Here is a 22,866-nt window from a genome sequence, read left to right as displayed (position 1 = left end):
GGGAAACTCTACTGAGTGGAGAGTGAGGAGGTTTACTGATGATGGCTTCCTGTCACACTGTTCTACCTGGGGGACAATGACTGGATCAACATGTAATGTTAGTAGGTTAGGGGACAGTAATGCAGTGTACTGGTGTGAGTCTGGATCAGCTTTCAGCAACGCAGTCAACATCACTGGACAGTGTAGTAGTAGGTGTTACTTTCTTGTTTTTTATCCTTTCACATATAACACTAATTCTGAACATCCCAGTGTGTCATATAACATTTCACATTATCCTGAATTATTTTATTCAGAATGGAATATTTATAATTTTATAAATGTTTAAAATGAAAACTCACTCATCATTTCAGGTGTCAATCATGAAAGCTTCCCATTCATTGTACCATTCATCATTGGACTGGTTTGTGGTATTTCACTAATTATTCTTTTTCTTCTGCTGGTGAGGTGCTACAGAAAGGGTGAGTCCTTTTCTTATTAATACTGTGATAATATGAGATGATATGTTTATGTGTTGTATTTGTCTCTTTTCCAGGTGCTCGCAGTAACAGGTTGGTCCAACACTCTCGTCTCATTTTGATCCTAATAACAATACTTTCCATGTTCCTTATTAAACTCCTTCATGCTTTAGTCTCACTCAGTCTCTGAACATCAATCAAGGCTCTGCTACACAGCAAACAGTGAACCAGAATGAAACTCAAGTTTACTCCTCTCTTCTCCATGGTCAGCCTTTCCAATCATTCTTTTCACAACTATTTCTAACACCCACTTTGACTTTTTCAAACCAAAGCTGAAGTGACTCATTGGATGTTGTCTTGATTTTCTCTGACCTGTAGCTGATGTTTCTGTCTATGAATCAATCAGAGGCTCTGGAAACACAGGAAGTGGTACAGTATAAACTTTGATTCATGTGGAGCTGTCAGACATTAGATTATTATCAGTGACTGATCTAAATTCATGGAACATTATGGATGCATTTACTGATGCATTTATCTTAACAGGTGGACATGATGAGACAGAGGAGAGCTCTGACTACAGTAATGTGAATCCTGAATCAGCCAAAGGTAAAGATGTTAACACTACACCCTCTAGACCAGTAGTAATCAAATTACATTTATTTACATTATGTGCCAGAATGGATTTATTTAATTTCTGCAACAAACTTTTAACATTTTTTTTCATATAAAACATCACTGAGAGAATAGATTGTTAAAATAACCTTTAATTTATGTAACATATATTATTTTTCTTACCTATAAATAATCTACAAATCCAACAATGTATTATATTATCACAATGTTAACCAACAATGCTCAGAGTTAGAAATTGTGCAACAGTCCATTATTCCTGAAAGATTATAAGAAACAAACATCATGATTACTATTACATTACTGCAGCAAATACAACAATACAACAATAATCTATCTCAGATGTTCAAAAGAGTTATCTAAATTAACCTCTATAGCTTTGAGTAGTTGTGTGTGTGAGAGAGTCAAACTGCGTACTGCAAACTGAGTATTGTGACATATTATCAAAATGTTCAGTCAATTGTCCAGATTGATACAAATACTGAAGCTGTTTGATGTAGTTTTTGAGCTATGACCATCTGTTCAAAAGTGCTACAGTTTCAATCAAAATGATTCAACCCCTACTGCAATTTAGATTTATTGGCTAAATGTACCACTATGTCTTTGTTTTTCACTTTCATACTTTTACTGATAGTGATTTTTGTTTCAGGTCCATTAAGAGAAGAGCATCATCAGCACAGCAAGAGACTAGTGGACGATGACATGAGAGCCAACATTTTTCTTTAAGCAGTGTTGACAACATACACTGCCTGACCAAAAAAAAAAAAAGTCACCACCTGGATTTAACTAACAAATAGGTACGAGCCTCCTATTAGGTAATTACTGCATGGGTGATTATCTTTCAGATGGCAACAAGTTATTTAAACCCAATTGATGCAATGAGTAGCTTCTCATTTCTTCAACAACCATGCCTAAAGACACATCCTGTGGTCGTGGAAAAGATGTTAGTCTGTTTAAGAAGGGTCAAATCATTGGCATGCATCAAGCAGAGAAAACATCTAAGGAGATTGTAGAAACTACTAAAACTGGGTTAAGAACTGTCCAACGCATTATTAAAAACTGGAAGGATAGTGGGGAACCATCGTCTTCTAGGAAGAAATGTGATTGGAAAATAATCCTGATGGATCGTAACGGGCAATCACTTAAATGTTTGGTGGCATCAAATCGAAGAACAACAACATTATGTGTCCAAAGAATGAGGTCAGCTGACTACCTGGATATACTGAATGACCAGGTCATTCTATCAATGGATGTTTTCTTCCCTGATGGCACGGGCATATTCCAAGATGACAATGTCAGGATTCATGGGGCTCAAATTGTGAAAGAGTGGTTCAGGGAGCATTAGACATCATTATCACACATGGATTGGCCACCACAGAGTCCAGACCTTAACCCCATTGAGAATCTCTGGGATGTGCTGGAGAAGGCTTTGTGCAGTGGTCAGACTCTCCCATCATCAATACAAGACCTTTTTTTTGTGGCAGTGTTTTATTTATTTTTTATTTTTTTGGCCAGGTAGTATTTATAACAGTTTAGTACGTCTTTTCTGTTCTGCTGGATACACAGTGTTTTGTTCAGTTTCATAACAAACCATGTGGAAGATTTAAATGATCTCACACAACTTGAGTCAAGACTGCTCAAGTGATTTGTGTTTGTGCTCATTATACACTTCTACGTCTCAGTCATTGTTATTTACATGCATGGCTTGTCTTGTCAATTACATTATGACATGTTTTTATGTTGCATTTTGATCATTTTATATTTTGTAAAATCATCAGCTACAGATCTTCTATATAGCTTTTGATTAATAGTCCTATAAGCACAGCTTCAAATATCTAATGGAGTCCATGCATCGCTGGCTCAGGGCAGTTTTGACAGCAAAAGGGGACCCACCCAACATTAGACAGGTGGTCATATTGTTATGGCTGATTGATGTATATTTGCTTGATAATATAGTTTGTGCATGTGCTATGTTCATGCATCTGTGGCATTTGTATACAAAATAAAAAAATAAAAATCCTCTGGAATAAAATAAATGTGTGTATACAGGTCCTTCTCAAAAAATTAGCATATTGTGATAAAGTTCATTCTTTTAAAACATTCTTCTTTAATAGCTCGTTTAGAGAACCTTTTCATGATATGCTAATTTTTTTAGATAGGAATTTTTGGTTTTCATGAGCTGTATGCCAAAATCATCAGTATTAAAACAATAAAAGACCTGAAATATTTCAGTTGGTGTGCAATGAATCTAAAATATATGAAAGTTTAATTTTTATCATTACATTATGGAAAAGAATGAACTTTATAACAATATGCTGATTTTTTGAGAAGGACCTGTATATGGAGACAAGTTATGACAGATTTAAAACATACAGTATGTTTTCCCAAGTATTTAAAATGGGATTTTAGCTGACAGCTGAGAAGTTAATCCTATGTCATGTTGTGTTATACTGTATAGCTTTGTATATTTTCACTCTGAATGGACTCCATGACTCTCACAGTGAAAACAGAATTCGGTTCGATTCTGGCGTTTTATGTAATCATACTGAACATTAACTGGGAAAAAAAACTAAACAGAAAAAAGACACATCTCTGTGTGGCAACACCTGAAAGTATGTGTCAAGCTGTGAACAAGCAAACGTGTTCCTTGCTTCCTATACAGGATTGTGAAATAGATACTGGCAGTCTACTTTCCACCTAAGCCACCTCCACCAGAGATGCTCTGAATGAACATCTGACTGGTTTAATGGCTTTCTACTTAGTTTTTGTACAAAGAATTGCTTTAACATTCATATCATAATCTGAACATTTATCAGTGGGTGCAACACTTCTATGTGATAGTCCCTGCTGGAGGAATATCAAGCTGTCAACTCACAGGTGAGAGGGCTGTGCATCCAAACTTTGAACCCATTAGTTATTTTATAGTATAGTTTGACATATTGCTGTGTTGTAGACTAAAAGCTTCCACTATGCACAAACTCAGTTACTTTTTAGTTTACATTTGTAAGTCTTTGATTCGAATTAGAGTTGCAGTTAACACCTCTGTTAAAGCAGCAGATTCTTTTCATTAAAGTAAAATCAAAGATAACTCATATCAGAACTTATGCCAAATTATTTTAAAAAGTATATTACATGCCTCAACATATGCATGCATCCAAACAACATTTCTATATGCTATGTTTAAATTAAAGCTCCAGTTTCTATCATGTGAAGCAGCAAAGCAACATTGCAGCTGTCATGGTTCTGTTTCTGTGTTCACGTTTTGAGTTTTGTTCATGTTTCTTGTCTTCCTGTTTCCTGTTTTATTTTGTTGAGTTTTTGATTTCCTGTTTTACTCCCTGTGTTTCTGTGATTGTGTAATTGGTTTCACCCTGTGCCTCTTGATTTCTGTCACCTGTGTCTCGTCACCCCTTGGTTCCTTGTGTGTGCATATATAGCCCTGCCTTCCCCTTTGTTCCTGTTGCGTCATTCCCTATGGTTTGTTACCCTGTGTCCTCATGGTTTTTGGTCTTCTGTGTTTTTGCCACCCCGATGTGTTTCTAGTGTTTTTTGCCTGAGTCTCTTGCCTCATTTATTTTGTCTTTTGAGAGTTTTTGATTTTAGTTTCTTGGAATTCCTGCTTTTTTCAGCAGCGCCTTTTGTTCCCTTTTTATTTTATTAAACACCAGTTTCTTTCACTCCTGCCTCGTCATCTTTTGTCCTGCACTTGGGTCCAACCTCAACTCCCCCTCGGACTAAACCGTAACGGCAGCACCTGCAGCCACTGACACTTTCACTCAGAGCAGTAGCTGAGAGGACGATAAATGTTTATCTCAGGAAGGAAATGAAAATGACTTCTTGTCTAAAGCCTGATAAGACATGTGACCTCCGCTTTTCATCTTTATTTCAGTGACTTAATCTGTACATTTCTCAGTGTTTGCTGGAATATGAATACATGACATCTGCACGGTAGTGTCTGCTGGAGGGATATCAAGCTGAGTGTTAGAGAATAATTTCTCTTCCCTATGTGTAGTTAATGTTAGATTACTGCTGGGGTCAGTTATCTGATCTATTTTCTCTCTGAGGAACATGCCAAGGCCATGGTCCCTTTGGCGTCTCCAATCTCAATCTCATCTCTGGCTGTCTACAGACACAGCTGTAGAGTTAGATGATAATGTCCTCCGTTCCTGGAAGACACTTTGTATTTCCTAGTTGGTGTGAGTCCTTATCTTCATGTTTATGTACAATAGCCAATGGATATGTACACATCTCCCCTTTGCTGCCTCGGCCCACCTTTCTAGTATAAGAATCTGAGTTCACTGTTTGTCCCTTAGAATTGAGGTGGACTCATGCACTTATGTTGTGATGACGAAGCTTCTGTTCTCCTCGTACGAGCCTAAATAAACTCCTTCAACATAAGACATACAGGACTCTGGTGCTTCTTCTTCTTCATTGGCATCACCGTAAATTCCTCGCTAACACTGAGAAACTTTAAACTTTAAACTCATTAATTATGTGTTAGTAGTTTGGCATATTGCAGCATTGTAGACTAAAGGCTTCCAGACAAGTCAAACCCAGAATTTCAGAGCTGTTGGATTCATTTCTGTGTGAAGTGTCATTTTATCATCAACAGTCGTCTTCATTTGATGCAGTTTCAGTGTTTTAGAGCTGGATCAGGATGAGACACACTTTGTGCAGCGTGCTGGGGTTATTCTGTGAGTACATCCTTATTTTATGTATTAGTATGGAACGCTACTCAGTTTAGAGTTGATAACTCAAATGTTTTATACTGCTCAGTATTATATTCATATCTGCCTCTTACTAAATAACAGCTGTCATTGATAATTTCTTCTCTTTATTTTATATTTCTGTCATTTTGATAACATCTAATGAAAAGTCGGTCTCCTCTCACGGTACAGGAGCACGAGGTCAGACGGGTGCTCCTGGCAGTGAACCCCAAGAAAGCTGCCGGCCCAGACGGAGTTTCTGGCAGGGTGCTTAGAGCGTGCGCCTACCAGCTCGCCCCCACCTTCACCAGCCTCTTCAACCTCTCCCTGGCCCAGGCAGTCATTCCACCCTGCCTAAAATCAGCAACAATAATCCCGGTGCCAAAGACGTCTCCCATCACCAGCCTGAACGATTACCGTCCAGTGGCCCTTACTCCGGTAATCATGAAGTGCTTTGAGAGACTAGTTCTTCAGCACATCAAGGACTATCTCCCCCCTGACTTCGACCCTCACCAGTTCACATATCGTGCGAACAGATCCACAGACGACGCCATAGCCGTAGTTCTCCACTCTGTGCTGAACCACCTGGAGCAGCAGCAGAGCTACGTCCGGAGGCTCTTTGTGGATTACAGTTCATCCTTTAACACAATAATCCCGGACAGACTCATCATGAAACTGGACACTCTCGGCCTTCCCCCTCTCACATGTGCCTGGATGAAGGACTTTCTCACCAACCGACCCCAGACTGTGAGACTTGGCCCCCACCTCTCCTCCACCCGCACGCTGAGCATCGTCTCCCCACAGGGCTGTGTGCTGAGCCCACTCCTGTACTGCCTCTACACCCACGACTGCAGTCCGGCCCACAACGACAACCTCATCGTCAAGTTTGCTGACGACACTACAGTGGTCGGACTGATCTCCAGGGTTGATGAGGCTGCCTACAGAGAGGAGGTCCTGAAGCTGGCAGCCTGGTGTTCGGAGAATAACCTCGCTCTCAAAACCAAGAAAACCAGAGAGATTATCATCGACTTCAGGAAGCACAGCACTGACCCAGCCCCCCTTTACATCAATGGCGAGAGAAAAAACCTTAACTCCGACCTGCTGCTGACCTTCTACCGCTCATCCATTGAGAGCCTGCTGACATACTGCATCACAGCATGGTACGGCAGCTGCACCGTTGCAGACAGGGAGAGGCTGCAGAGAGTCGTAAAGGCAGCACAGAAGATCATTGGCTGCCCTCTCCCCTCCCTGACTGATATTTACACCTCCCGCTGCCTCAGCTCCCACCCTTTTTGTTCCGTGTCCTCTGGTCGGGCAGGGTGGGGCCGCGGGGTGGTGGACTTCTTCTCTGTGTCTCTGGACAGAGCTTTCCTCATGTCTGCAGGGAGACAGGAGGAGGAGTGTTAGTCCTGGAGGAGCAGCGCCCTCCTCTGGTGGTTTCATATCAGAGCAGAGGTTTTGGCCAGCTCCCACCCTGGCTCTGACCTGTTTGACCTGCTGCCCTCTGGGATTTGCTACAGGTACATCAGGACGAAAACAAACAGATTGAAAAACATCTTTTTTTCCGAAAAGCAATATCCACCCTGAACTCCCACATGCACTGATTTTTACATGGACTCTCTTCAATCTCCACTGTAACACTGTTTAAAAAAACCTCTGTGCAACACCTTTTAATGTGCAATATTCCAAATCATCACAATCCATGCAATCCTCCAGCCATGGAAGTGGATAACTGGTTTTGTCACACAGTTGACTTTTCTAAACCCGTACAGAAACGATCTTCACCGTTACTTTTATCAACAAGCAAACATGGAGAACTCCAAACACTACAGCTGGGCTCAGCAATGCCATGCTGCATCATGTACTCTACCTGCTGCTTAAAACAATGATGTTAGTCAGGGTTAACTGGATATGGATGCTGTTTGATTGGCTGGGAGTCACCCACGTTGATATCGTGCATTAGCAAATGAGTCTGGGATATCAGCAAACAAGGATTTACTAGACTCAATTAACTCTACCAGATCAGAACGCTGCTCATCAGAAAGATGACCCAAGTAACCTGAGGGATTGTTCAAAATATCTGAAATTTCCTTGAGTCAAGGCCACTGACAAACCACAGCCACTCACTCCAGCACCAGACAGCTCCTCTGAACCCCTCTCTACTACCAGGCTCACACAAGGGGAGGTAACTTCAGCACCAGACAGCATCACAGGGGACACATCAACTTCACATGTCTCAGCTTCAGGCTTTAGTTGTGGATCTGGATCTCACAAAATAACCCACTGACAAAGACTGAGCACCATCTCCCACTACTGGAGCTTAGAGTAAAGCAGATAAGCTAGCATCACCTTTTTACTCAGCAATCAGCTGTTCACCAGACAAAGACAGGTGCTCCAATTCAGTAACACTCTTTGAACTGACATACTCTATCACTCCTGAAGAACACAAGTAACCAACACTAGAATCAGAAAGAAAACTGTCACTCAACTCAACCTGGTCCTGGTCCAGTTTACACATAGATCAAGTCACAGCACAAGCTGCAAAAACTGTTGGAAACTTCTACGCAAGCTCATCTGGAGACTGTCTAACAGGGATCAGAGTCACTTCAGGTGTAGCCACAACCTTTCCACCTGCTAAATCATTCCCCATTAGAAAGTCAATCCCCTTAATCGGAAAACTGGGATGAACTCCCACAGCCACTTCACCTGACACCAAGTCTGATTCCACAAGGACTTTATGTAACAGAACACCAACATCGTTCATACCAAAACCTACCACTGGCACATCAGAACCTACAGCAGATCCATTATCAAAGGGTAAAGCTCCCTCCAAAATGAAAGACTGAGAGGCAGCCGAATCTAACAAACTCTGGTAATGACTTTATGATCATTACCAGGCAACGAGACAACATCATCCATAGCACATGGAGCTGTCAAATCAGTGGCCAGCTCTTCAGACACCACAGGTTTGTCTAAAGTGTTATCAAATGTATTTACCAGAGCTACTGGTTTTACTGGTCGCTTTTCAATACAGGACAATGTGCCACACACCCTCTCTGGGAGTTAATTGTTAAACTTCTCCATTAAGACCGACTTCTTTAACCTATAGATCTTCTGACGATATGCTTCTGGCACCAGTTCATACGCTCTAAGCACCATTGCGTTTACTTTCCCAGAATCAAGACTTTCCTCTGCTGGAAGTGCTGGTTTAGATCAGGACAGATGAACAGTATCAAATCACTGTTCAATCTTTATTTGTTTTATATAGACATTTTGTTCAGCACCCACTGTTTAACATATTCAACAGAACACTACACTGCTGTGAGGCAACTGTTGAGGCTGACAGTTTAGCACCAGCATAAAGCAGGAAATGCAAACGTATGTAAGCACAGTGAATGACGCCTGTTGTCTTCTTGTGAACACATTAGCTGTGGTTTAAATGTGATGATGCCTAATACTTGCTATCACACCTCTATGTGTGAAGAGGAACTATCAGTTTCTTTACAGGCCATCCTTACCAAGTGAACTGGACGGCTCAACTGAGCAACACACGGTTTATTTCAGTGCTTTGTTTAATTGATTTCCCCTCTATGTATCTAATCTCTGAAGTTTCTTTAAAAATAAAAGTTAAACACTAAGGAATGTCTGCACTCTCTACTCAGAACAGAACAGAACAGAGTAACATGTGAGTAGAAGGATTAAAAGGTTAGTTTGGAACGTTAATTTGGTCAATAATGATCCTCAGTAATTATCTGTGAGCATTGTAACTCTATATACATACTGTATGTAGGTATGTCTACACAACACACACTTCATCAGTACAGGCACTGTGGATGCAACAGCAGTAGACATACTGCAACACATTATTTGTTCTGATTCTATTCAGTTTGATAGTCTTAGGTTTCTTGCATGAACAATGATTATTGTTAATCGTGTCTAAATGTCATTTTTTAACTGGACCAGGCATCAACTCTTGCAGAAGAAACAAGCTAATAATATCTGCTGTGGACAGGAAATGTAGGGTGTCAAACAATTTCTGCGGTTGAGTTTATAGACGTTGTTTTCGCTTTCTGTAAAAGGGAAGTAAACACAGAGAGGCTGTACTATGAAAGACAAAAAAGAAGTGTAACTTGTCTCATCACTTTGCATTTCTTTCTCCTAGAACAGTTTGACATGAGCAGTGCAGCACAGTGAAGCAGAGCTGGATGTGAAGATGGGACAGACTGTGCTCTGTGTGCTGGCCTTATCCTGTTAGTACATTTCTGACTTTTCCTCTTTGAACGGTGCAGATCAAGTCAGTGAATGGTGAGGATTACAGATATCACTGGTTTAATTTGTCTCTGAGCCTGAACAGAGCAGACTTTTATCAACATGGAGCCTGGTTCCTGTGTCTTAACTTTGTCTAACTGGGGATTAACTCAGCCCTCTGTCTATGTGCCAACACTGGTTATACATCGTTGGAAAGCTTGATTTTTTTAGATTAGAATGATGCACAACATTTAAGGACACAATCATCTACGCTCAGTAACAACACTCAATAACAAACACAAAACTGTATACGACTCATCTTCTGAGCATCTCAGTATTCCAAGAGCAGATAAAACTCAAAGTGGTCCTGTTACATTGTCTGGGGTCCAGTAAATGTCCTCCAGTAGAATAGTTAGTCCACACCAAGCATTTGAGTTATACATACAATCAAACAGGAAAGGGAAAAGTTCTTTAACATTGCTGTCTGGCTATTTTGTTGTTTTTTCGTCTTCTTTCTGTGGTGCTGTTGCCACTTCTGGTGGCAGTTTCCTGGAAGTGTTTTTGGTATCCATCAATGTGTGTCTCTTGTGCTGCTTTTGCTGCATTCTTACTGTCCTTTCTACTTGTAGTGCTTTTGTTGTGTGCAGCACTGCCACCATGTGTCACAATGAACAGTCTATGGTCACAGTCAGCAGCAACAAGCTCAGCTGAAGACTGGAAGACTTTTGTTAGAGCACATTGTTTTCTGACCTGTAGGTGTCTCCATGAGTAGAAAGAATGGAGTTACTAACTGTCCATTCTGCAGCAGGCTTATTTCTATCTACTGACAATCAATGACCTCATCATTTCTAACTGAGCCACCTTGAAAAGAGGAAATGCAGCCTGTGGTTCAAACTAAATGTCTGCCGTTCAGTAGATGACTAGCTGACTATCAGCTTTCAGCTCACAGCAGAGAGGAAGGTTTATTGCTAAACAAACTGTTTTATATTTATTCACTGCATCATACGACTATGTGCATAGTTCAACAAAGTCTTGATAACTGTTCTCTGTTGTAGATTGGAGAATATTGTTGGCATGCATTAGATAAAGCTATGCTGATACTATTGATCAGAAACGAGACAGACATAAAATGATATAAATCAACATGCAAATATTTTCTTTACCATCAAGAGTTAACGTAGTTTGTATTAGCAGTAGCTGGACAGGAAGTGCCAACGTGTTAAACCCAGAGCAGTGGTCTGAGGTTTGTTGAAAAAAGAAGGAAGCTGACAGAGACTATCTTGATACAGAGCAGGTTGACACATAGTGAGGGCTAGATGTGAGGATGGTCTCATAGTGATATGAAGTGTAACTTCTTTTTTTCTCTCAGTTCTTTCTTCCTCTTCAGATGCTGCAGTTGTTGCTTCCTGGTATGAAGTTGAAATCTTTCTCTGAAGCAGAGTGACACGTTGTCAGTGCTGGATGTGAGGATGGGACACACTTTGCTCTGTGTGCTGGGGTTATTGTGTAAGTACATCACTTTCTCACTTTGAATTGTATACATGAAGGAAAATGTTTCAAATGAGAAGAACAGAGTGTCAGAGGTTTGTCTCTCAGAAAGCTTGAACACCACAGACTTGTGGTTTCTATGTTGGTTGTTGAGTTGCTTTGCTTCAGAGTTAAATACACTACTGGACTTTAATAGTGATTATTTACACTAATATATTTGTTCAATGCATGTATAGAATATGTAACTGTGTATTGTTTTTCAGAAACTTATTTTGCTGATTGCTTTCTTTTCTACTTCCTCTTTATTAACTCAATGATCAGTTTGTGTTAGAGGGATGATTTGTTCACTAAATAGAATACACTGCAACTATATAACTATATCAGCTGTGTGTGAATGTAGCTACATGTTATATTCACTAGCAAAGAGCCCAAACAAACAGTGCTGACTGAGTTAACCTGGTATAAGTTAGCTTGACGGATATTAAAGGAAGAGTGGTTGAGTCGTGGCCCTGCTCCTGAACCTTAAAACAGACACATACACACTTCTTCACAATAAAGGAACAGTGCACTGGACGTATTCAATATAACATGAACAAATATACACACAATGTAAAATGTGATGCAAACTGTAAATAAGTGTTTCCACTAAGTACTTATGGTTGTCAGTTTTATAGAATCAAGTGTGAACTGAGTTTGTATTTGCAGTAAGAGGACAGGAAGTGTCAGAGTGTTCTGTGGTCAAACCCAGTGTAGTGGTTTGAGTTTTGTTGAAGACAGAAGGAAGTGGGATGGACTAACCAGACAGAAATAAAACATTAGCAGAACCCTAGTGATCTCATACTGACATGAATCTTCTTTTTGTCCACACAGTTCACTGTTTCTCTTCATAGACTGCAGTTTCAAGTTTCTCTTGATAGAAACAGGAAGTATTTCTCAGTCAGATCAACAGAGTGTCAGTGCTGGATGTGAGGATGGGACACACTTTTCTGTCTGTGCTGTTGTTGACCTGTGAGTACCAGAGACTTTTCACCAACTATTTAGCTTCGTTCATGTAGGCAGGGTTTTGGCAGGTGATCTGTTCTACTATATGGACAAAAGTATTTGGCCACACATGTTAATTCTTGAATTCAGGTGTTTCAATCAGACCCGTTGTCACAGGTGTATAAAACCAAGCACCTAGCCATGCAGTCTCTATTCGCAAACACTTGTGATACAAAATGTGTTGTTCTGAAGAGCTCAGTGACTTCAAGTGTGCTACTGTGATAGGATGGTAATAGGACGGTTCCTGAAATTTCATCCCTGCTGGATATTCTAGGTCAACTGTAAGTGATATTATTAGAAGGAAGAAGCATTTAGGAACAACAGCAACTCAGCCACGAAGCAGAAGACCATGTAAAATCACAGAGCTGGTCAATGACTGATGAGGTGCATGGAGCGTAAAAGTTACGAACACTCTGCTGAAGAGTTCCAAACTTTCACTGGTATTAATGTAAACACAATGAGTTTTACTTACAGCTGCATGCAAGCCTCACATCACCAAATCTAATGCCAAGCGTCACATGGAGTGGTGTAAAGCACACTGACACTAGACTGTGGAGCAGTGGAAACGTGTTCTGTGGAGGGATGAATCTTCTCCACAGCTTCTCTGTGTGGCAGTCAGATGGAGGAGTATAGGTTTGGAAAACATTACCTGCCTGACTGCATTGTGCCAACTATGAAATTTGGTGGAGGAGGGATAATGGTATGGGGCTGTTCTTTAGGGTTTTGGCTAGACCCCTACCTCCAGTGAAGGGCAATCTTAATGTTTCAGCATAGCAAGCCATTTTGGACAATGTTATACTTCCAACTTTGTGGCAACAGTTTGGGGAAGGCCCTTTTCCATTTCAACATGAGTGTGCCCCAGTGTAAAGCAAGGACTATAAAGACATGGTTCCATATAGAAGAACTTGACTGGTCCACACAGAGCCGTGGCCTCAACCCCACAGAGCACATTTGGGATGAACTGGAACAGAGATTGTGAGCTATGGGGCTACTATGGTTTTGTTAATGTATGGGATGCTGAGCTCTCATGAGCAGCATAGCTGTATTTGAAGCAAATCAGGTCTCTCTGCACCCTAGAAAGAGTCAGACATTCTGACTGCTGCTATACACACCTCCCAAATTTAATTAATGATAGCTCATTAATTACAATTATTTTCATAATGCACTTGTTCTTCTTTGTACTAAAACGCTTTGACGTGGCTTTCCACTTCCGAAACCCACCTCAAAACACAGGTAACTCTTAGTTCTCTCAGGTACACACAATCAAACAGGAAAGGAAACGTTTTTTAGCATGACTGCCTGGCTTTTTTTTATTTTTTTTTTTTTCCGGCTTCTTTCGGTGGTGCTGTTGTCACTTCCGGTGGCAGTTTCCTGGAAGTGTTTTTGGTATCCATCAATGTGTGTCTCTTGTGCTGCTTTTACTGCATTCCTACTGTCCTTTCTACTTGTAGTGCTTTTGTTGTGTGCAGCACTGCCACCATGTGTCACAATGAACAGTCTATGGTCACAGTCAGCAGCAACAAGCTCAGCTGAAGACTGGAAGACTTTTGTTAGAGCACATTGTTTTCTGACCTGTAGGTGTCTCCATGAGTAGAAAGAATGGAGTTACTAACTGTCCATTCTGCTCCAGGCTTATTTCTATCTACTGACAATCAGTGACCTCATCATTTCTAACTGAGCCACCTTGAAAAGAGGAAATGCAGCCTGTGCTTCAAACTAAATGTCTGCCGTTCAGTAGATGACTAGCTGACTATCAGCTTTCAGCTCACAGCAGAGAGGAATGAGGAATGCAGACAAAGAGCACAGTCATCATTTAATCTGCCTTTAAACTAGAATAACAGGGTTCAGTAACATTTATTTCTTAACATTCATTAATTCAGTTTGTCATGCAGACAACATGACAGCATCACTAAATCTCTTGGAGAGATATTTCTTCATTCAAAGTCTCTAAAGGCCTCAGATTTAAAGATCCTCCTCACATATCTCTAAACACATTCAAAGTGCTCCCCCATGGTTCACATGTTCTTTGTTCTCACTGATATTATTTATACAGAGCAGCACTTCCTAACTGATGTGTGAAAGTGACGTGTGCTCAGATCAACCACTGTGATAGAGTTCTGTTGAAACTATTGTTCTCAGGAGCCAACACATGGCCAGGAAGGCCAACAATTCATCCAAGACATTTTAGAAAACTACTCTGTCTACTGTTTTTGTTTGCATGCATACACATATTGTATCTGCACACACCTCCCTTTAGATAACCAGCAGTATGGGTGCAGGTGGAGTGGGTGTAACGTTAAATACACAACAGGGAATAGGATTTGATTTGAGTGGAAAAAAAGATGCTTAAAACATTTTGTATTTTGTGACTAATGTCAAACTACATATTCTCTGTTCCATCTTGATTTATCAGTTTCTTCATCTGTTTTATTTCATTGCCTTTTTTGCATCAAGAGGTAAGTTTGCAGTAGCTGGACAGGAAGTGAGACATTTCTCAGTTCTATCTTTGTCTTCTTATGCTGCAGATGAGTCGTTGCCTCAAATGCAAACGTTAAATGTTTCTCTGAAGCAGGAGAAATTAGATTTAATCAGTGGAAACAGTGATTTTGGAAACATTTGGCAAGATTTGCATGAAAACAAGAAGAGAAGAAGTCTCCCAGGTTGTTTCTGGTGTAAATGGTGTCATTGTTTCTGGTGTACTTTCTCATAGAGGGGTTCATCAGTTTAATCAGTCTAGCTTCTGCAGGTTCTTCTGCACTTCTCATCTTAATGATAACCACATTTGATTAGAGCTACAGCTACTTCTAATGCATCAGAGCTGGGAGAGGGGGAAGGACTTCATCATCATGTTCACTCCTTTTTCTCAACACTATTTCTGTTTTGATCACTTCCTGTCAATGAAGTCATGGCCACATTTGACTCCAGAGTTTCAGTAGAAGGAGAAGACATGGAGAGAGTGTTCAGTTTGACAGACTTTACACTGGTGAAGCTCAGCTTTGGGATTTAAGATGAAGAATAATCAAATTTTCAGATTGTAGTTTAAAACCTGCATGGATTCCCTCCAGCTGCTGTGCTCAACTTAGTGAGTATGACTCCTCTTGTTATCAGTAGATCCTCTATTCATTCTACATGGAAAAGTTCATTCATTCATTCATCTTCTATACCCGTTTAGTCCTGTTAAGGGTCACGGGGGTCTGCTGGAGCCTATCCCAGCTGTCATCGGGCGAGAGGCAGGGGTACACCCTGGACAGGTCGCCCGTCCATCGCAGGGCTAACACAGAGACAGACAACCATTCACACTCGCACTACGGCCAATTTAGAATCACCAATGAACCTAATGAGCATGTCTTTGGATGGTGGGACACACGCTGACACAGGGAGAACATGCAAATTCCGCACAGAAAGGCCAGCCGGCCCATGGATTCGAACCGGTGACCTTCTTGCTGTGAGGCATCAGTGCTAACCACCTCGCCACTGTAACTAATAACTATAACTAATTACTTTTTAAAAGATTGTGTCTTTCAAACATGTGATTGTAATGACTTTATGCAGCAGCCTTTACATTAGCATCAAGAATCACTGTCTCTTTGTAAGACAGCAGTAGTCTACAGGATGATCATATCTGTGGCAGGAAGAAAATTCAAATCTATTTCTCTGTAGCTCATTGTATGTGACCTCTCTAACACTTCCACCACTTTCTGTGAGTAATCAAGTACTCCGTGCATGTCAGCAGCAGTTGAACTTGTCTGAATGGTCAAGACAAAGATATAAATGTAGAAAGATGGATACATAGATGAACCTTCATGTGACTTCCATCCTGTATACTGTGTGTATAAATTGACATTTCTAGTTTTTTACTTGGTGTTTCTTTCATGTGGATGTTCTGGTGTCAGAAACCTCTTGGCTGTTCTTGACCTCTTGATGTTTCTATGCTCAAGTTGTTTTGTTCATGTCTTGTTGTCTGTTGCTATCATGTTTGAGTTTATTTAAAGCGATGCACAGACCTTTGTGTGAGATGCAGTCTGATATACAGTATTTATATATGTCTGCAGTGCCATGAGAGGGTTGGCTGTGGTCAGACTATGGTTAGTTTTGAACTTTGTGCAAAGGAAGGAAGCTGAGACAGAACAAGCTGAATGTTATTTATTTTATTGTGGTTTGTGCAGTTTCATGAGATGAAATCTTGATGTGAGGATGGGACACACTTTGCTCTGTGAGCTGGGCTTATTCTGTGAGTATGTTACTGATATTTTCTACTTCATTCATTCAGATTAATGATTTGATGATGACAGAAGAACTTGGCTTCCAGGGACTGAGAATCAAGATCAGGAATAATTTATTGTCATTATGTGAGAACATAACAAAATTTTGGGCGGTAGCTCCTCTCTTAAATAGCGCAAAAATAGAAATTTAACAAAATTAAAAATGTAGCTGTACAGATACATACAGAATACAGAAAGCTTTATTAATCCCCAAAGGGCAATTCAGTTTCTACAGTCCACCATCTAGACATACAACCATTCACACAACAATAGTACATAGCAGGAGTAGCATGATATGGCCTGGGTCATCACTTCAAATACAGCTATGCTGCCCATGAGAACTCAGCATCCCATACATTAACAAAACCTCTGTAGCCCCATAGTTCTTTACTCGTAACAAGGAGACACATTATGACAAATATACTTCTAGAAGCACACATAACATTTATTTTTGACCAGGTGTTGAATTTAATATAAAAAAAAAACTAAAAAATATTGTGTTGGAACTCATTTGAATCCAGTTCACAATGTCTTAACAGTACTCACAGTTCCTGGGATGCAGAGTGCTGTTAGATATGATCTGGCGAACCCCTCCTTCAGCAGTGTTCCATCACTGTGGTGTAGAAACACGTCCTCATGCTCCATCCACATTCATAAGCATCCAGTGAGTTCTCAGCAGGTTGATGCAGTAAGTGTTTCCCAAACTCAAGTCTTTCACACTGCTAGCACGAGTAGCTAACTAGCAACAATCTGCAGTGTGGTCACGGTTTAGCATCAATTAAGTAGAATTCCCGTCGTCAAAGGCCTCCACTGAGGGTCCAGTCTCTCCAGCAAACAAATACACTAAGTCATGCAGAAAGGCACATAACTAAATCACACGTAAATGCAACTTAAATAAATATAGCTTATTGAACTAAGTTTTAGTGGTGACTTTCTTTCGCACTCTGTCTCTTTCCTCTCGGTCCCACCCACCTGTTTACCTGGTAGGTTAACTTGAACATCACTAATATGCTAATCAAACAGACTGACACCTGTCCATAGCATTTACAACACAAGACCATGGTGCGTTCAGGAACCATGTTAAATATAGGACAATCCATATACTTAATGAACAGTCCCAAATACAGTGGCGGCGCCAGGGAGGAGCTAGATGGTGCTGTAGCTCCCCCTACAATAGCCATAGCACCTGCCCAGCACCCCCAAGAAATGTCTGTGATTTTTTATATTTATATTTTAATGTCGTATTTGAATAGTATTTTTCATGTAGTTTAAAAATGTGAATTAAATAATAATAATAATAAAAATATTTTAGTCTAAAAAAACACGAGGCCCAAACAGGTGAACTCCTTTGGCCAACGGGCGCAGTGCGCTGTGAAGCTTTCCACTGAGGATGCTGACGTTACGGTTTGTGCTGCAGGTGATATTAGCAATAGTTCATCATTAGACTAGCGTTGGTAACTGGCTGTGTGAGTTCGTGATCGGAGCATTTTAGGCCGAAGTGTGCACAGTGTCTGTTGCCTTCTGTTGCTGCTGTTTGCTGCTCCGTTGTATTCAGGACTCGACTGTGACAGAATTGTGTGAAATATTATTTTCAGAGGTTTACATTGGCAGGGTTATGTTGTATCTATAGCCCTTTTGTTTAGGGTTGCCAACCGTCCCTTGAAACGGAATCGTCCCGTATTTAGAAACAAAAGTATGCGTCCCGTATTGAGCTGAAACAGGACGCACTTTGTCCCGTAATACCGTGAGAATCCAAAATAGTGTGTAAAATGTCAATGGAATGAATGAATAACAGGACGCTTTATATGAACTTTTACGGTAAACTTATTCCCAGGCCGTCTCCTGCTCTGCAACCGGGTCGGCTGGCCCTGCCAATGAAGTGTCAGTTATTGTCAGTTAAACACACCAAAATTCAAAGCACCTTCTCTTAAGTGTTGAGCATCCCCATAGCACCTGCAACAGAGCCGCCACTGCCCAAATGCCACATTGGCAAATTCATACCACAGGTCAGATTAGATCCTCTGGCGGGCCTGCAGGCCGTATGTTTGACACCCCTGCTTTAATGCATCCTTCATGCTCATGTTACACATTAAATATTTCTTATTAAATATTAGTTTGTTTTAGTCTCTTAATGTCTGACATTTCCTCCTTTATTGTAGTGCTCTATACACTCCTCTACAAAGGACATGCTCAAGGTGATTAAACAGTTTAAACTTTCTTGTCTTTGTTTTTAATTATTCTCTAAAAACTAATCTCAACCTACTGCATCATGTTTCTTTTTACTGTATGTACTGACACAGATTGTGTCTACCATATTTCCTAAAAGTGTTTTTCATTCCTAACTGTATGTTCATGTTGCTTCTAGTTGCTGTGCTGACTACTGACCCCTACTGGTCACCTTTGTTCACTGGAGAGTCTGTTACCTTCATATGTGACATGAATGCAGGACGAGACACTGACTGGGATTATATACTCTACAAGGATAGACGAGGACTTACTCCCTACTTCAGACGTCAACGATACACATTAAAACCTCTGTCTACAGGTGACAGTGGTGGATATCAGTGCTGTGGTGTCCACAAGAGATCACGTCAGACAAAGTGGAGTAATACTGTCACTTTAACTGTATCTGGTAAGACCTGGATATTTTATCAACAACACTAATTAATGATACCTGTTGAAATATGCATATTAATTATGTAATACTTTGAACATTTAATTACTTCTACACTCTAAACATTTATTAGAATACTGTAAAACTTGAACCTTTGAGCTACTTTTCTCAGTTCCTGATACTGTTATCTAGAATGACCACACGTATGATCTTTGATATAAAATAAAAGGTAGATAAACATGTGAAAAATAAACTGAGAAAAGATGTGACTGAACTTGACTTGAGGGATTCTTAGGGTGGCGAGCAGTTACATATTTTCGAGTTTAAAAAAGAGGAAGAATTTAGATTTTAAAAATATGAAACAAATCCCATAAATATTACATTTAATGTATTTTTCACAAAATCAGATAGACCCAGGGCCACACTGACAGCAGGACCAACAACCATACCAGTAGGAGGCAGAGTGACACTGACCTGCTCTGTGGAGACCTCTGCTGGATGGAAATATGAGTGGTTCAGACGTACCACAGACACCTCTGAAGTTCAAGTCAGAAGAAATGATGGAGAAAACAGAGTTATCAGTGTATCACAAGGAGGAATCTACCGGTGCAGAGGAGGAAGAGGAGAACCAGTTTACTACACTGATCACAGTGATCCAGTCACCATTGAGATAACCTGTGAGTTCAGTTATTTAGTTTGAAATATTCATGAGTTCATGATTATCATTAGAATTAGTGATGAAACCTACAATGTTCAGTTTTCTCTGTTGATTTCATGTTTCTATTTGTGTCCCAACTGTTCATATCTGGTGGAAACAGTTTCCAACAAGGCTGTTGTAACACGACAACCCGACTGGCCTCAGATATTCAGAGGTGAGAAGATCACTCTGACATGTGAGGTCCAGGGAGGTGAAGACACTGAGTGGATGTATGAATGGAGAACACCCAGGTCATCTATAGACTGGACATACAATAAATACTGGACTTTCACTGCTTCTGAGTCCAGCAGTGGAGACTACATGTGTAAGAGTAGACACAGAGATGACTCATATTCTTCAACAGAGTGGAGTAAAGCCATCACATTGTCAGTATCTGGTAAGTCATGTTTGTTGTTGTCTGTTCTGATTTCCTTATACAGTAAAATTATTTTGGTCCTTGAATAGAATACATTAAAAAGTCTCAGAAGTTTGTCATGTCTTCAGTCTAACCATGAGTTGCACCTGATCGTCAGTAGCTGATAAATAGTTTGTCCTGAAGGCAGCCAGTCTGTAGAATGAATGGTCAGTCAGCATAGGGATGACAACAACATCACTTCAGTTAAAATAAATGTAAGAATTATTACAATTACAGTTTTATTAGACAAAACACACATTTAACTGTCAAAACAGGGTTGACTCTGTGATGACCAGATATCAGAGAATGAGTCATGTGTAGGGCGGCACAGTGGTTAGGTGGTTAGCACTGATGCCTCACAGCGAGAAGGTCCCTAGTTTGAATCCATGGGCCGACTGGGCCTTTCTGTGTGGAGTTTGTATGCTCTCTGGGTTCTCTGGGTGGGCCAACTAAACCAAAGGCCCACCATCCAAAGACATGCTCATTAGGTTAATTGGTGATTCTAAACTGGCCATGAGTGTGAGTGTGAATGGTTGTCTGTCTCTCTGTGTTGGCCCTGCGATAGAGGTGTACCCTCACCCGATGACAGCTGGGATAGGCTCCAGCAGACCCCCGCGATCCTTAACAGGAATAGGCGGGTAAAGAGTCATGTCTAAAGATTAGACACAAGCATCAGGGAAGGTCTAAAATCTATCCAGTATTTTGATGCAACTAATGTCCATTCAGAGTATGACAGTGAAGGAAGTAAGACAGACCAGACAGGGCCTGACAAAACAAAAATAAATAAAAAGTAGGGATTATGTTTTTGAATGTTTCTGTTCCATTCTACAAGTTCATAAAACAAATGGTTAGGGGAGAATAACATTACATTCAGTATTCAAAGTACATTAATTGGTGGGGTCACATAAACCATTGAATGGAGACTTTGAATTTACATACTTTGCTATGATTAATGGTGATTTACACAAGTTAGAGACAGAGACAATTTATCCTAAACTCAACAGCAACTAAACCAAAGGCCCAACTGAGAGCTGACACCAGAGACATTCCAGTAGGAGGCAGTGTGACCCTGACCTGCTCAGTGAAGCCATCATCTGGATGGAAATACTACTGGTACAGAGATGAGAAGTCCTCTGAACCTCTGACCACACAACATGCTGGTTTCTATTCAAATGGACAAACCAGAGTCTCACAGGAAGGACTCTACTGGTGCAGAGGAGGAAGAGGAGACCCAGTTTACTACACAGAGTACAGTGATTCAATCAGGATCAATAGAAATGGTGAGTTGGTGGTTGAGTTGGAGAGTTTTAGATTAATAATAAATGTAGAAACACCCAGTGTGGATTTATGAAAGTGGGTTGATGTTGATTTTTGTGTCTTTATTTATGATTCTTGAACATGGACAGTTCCAAACAAGGTGACTGTGACTCTCCAACCCAACTGGCCTCAGATCTACAGTGGAGAGGAGATTACTCTCAGATGTGAGATCCATGGAGGAGACACTGAGTGGGAGTATGAATGGAGATCTACCAGTTCATACAAACCTCCAAATCTAAAGGAATTCAGGATTAAATCTGATTCTTCACTCCACACTGGAGACTACAAGTGTAAAGGTAGAATGAAAAGTGGACAACAGTCTTCAACAGAGTGGAGTGATTCCTTCAGACTGACTGTAGTCATCAGTAAGTCACATCATATTTCACCTCTCATGACTGTTATTTAACTGTGTAACTTAACATTTGTGTCATATATTCAGATAGCGGACAACCATATTTAGATAAATAATGCTTCACAAGACTCACATGTTGACTGTAATCTACCATCTCAAAATGTCTTTCAACAGGTCAACCTGTCCTCTCTGTGTCTCCATCATGGCTGAGTCCTGGAGCCTCAGTAAATCTGAGCTGTGAGCTTGAACATCCATCTGCAGGATGGAGGTTTTACTGGTATAAAGCTGTTCCTGATCTATCACACAAGTATCCATCTTACAACTATGAGCTGCTTCCTGGTAGCATCAATGGAACTGAACAAGATTCCTACATCATTGATGGACAGACACACACAGCAGGATATGTGTGTAGAGCTGGAAGAGGAGACCCAGTGTTTTACACTGATTCCAGTCAACCTCAGTTTGTCTGGTCTGGAGGTCAGTTTGTTTCCATACAATTCATTGACTGTGCACATTTATGTTCTCCTAATGCAGCAGGATCTTTCTTTTTTGCTACCATCAAACTAATTATCTTATTACATCACAAAAAGAGAGTAACAAGACTTTGAAACCTTCTTTTTTAATTGAACACAAATCCTTAC

General features: G+C 40.5%; 1 protein-coding gene across 1 annotated transcript in view; it reads left to right on the top strand.

Moving 5' to 3' along the window:
- LOC311486558 (Fc receptor-like protein 5) overlaps positions 1 to 22,370 on the top strand; it is a gene marked incomplete at its 5' end in the record, with an annotated part of 185,361 nt that extends 162,991 nt beyond the window's left edge. The window contains 3 exons of the mRNA XM_084542446.1: positions 19,852 to 20,121; positions 20,263 to 20,538; positions 21,561 to 22,370. Of these exons, the coding sequence (XP_084398572.1) occupies positions 19,852 to 20,121; positions 20,263 to 20,538; positions 21,561 to 21,907 (893 nt within the window). The 3' untranslated portion in view covers positions 21,908 to 22,370. The remainder of the gene's footprint in view (positions 1 to 19,851; positions 20,122 to 20,262; positions 20,539 to 21,560) is intronic.
- Positions 22,371 to 22,866: the final 496 nt, after the last annotated feature.

The sequence above is a fragment of the Chelon labrosus genome, assembly GCF_963514085.1.
Source record: "Chelon labrosus genome assembly, chromosome: 1".
NCBI lineage: Eukaryota > Metazoa > Chordata > Actinopteri > Mugiliformes > Mugilidae > Chelon > Chelon labrosus.
Note: the sequence above shows the minus strand (reverse complement) of the source record. Positions and strands in the feature narration are given on the sequence as shown.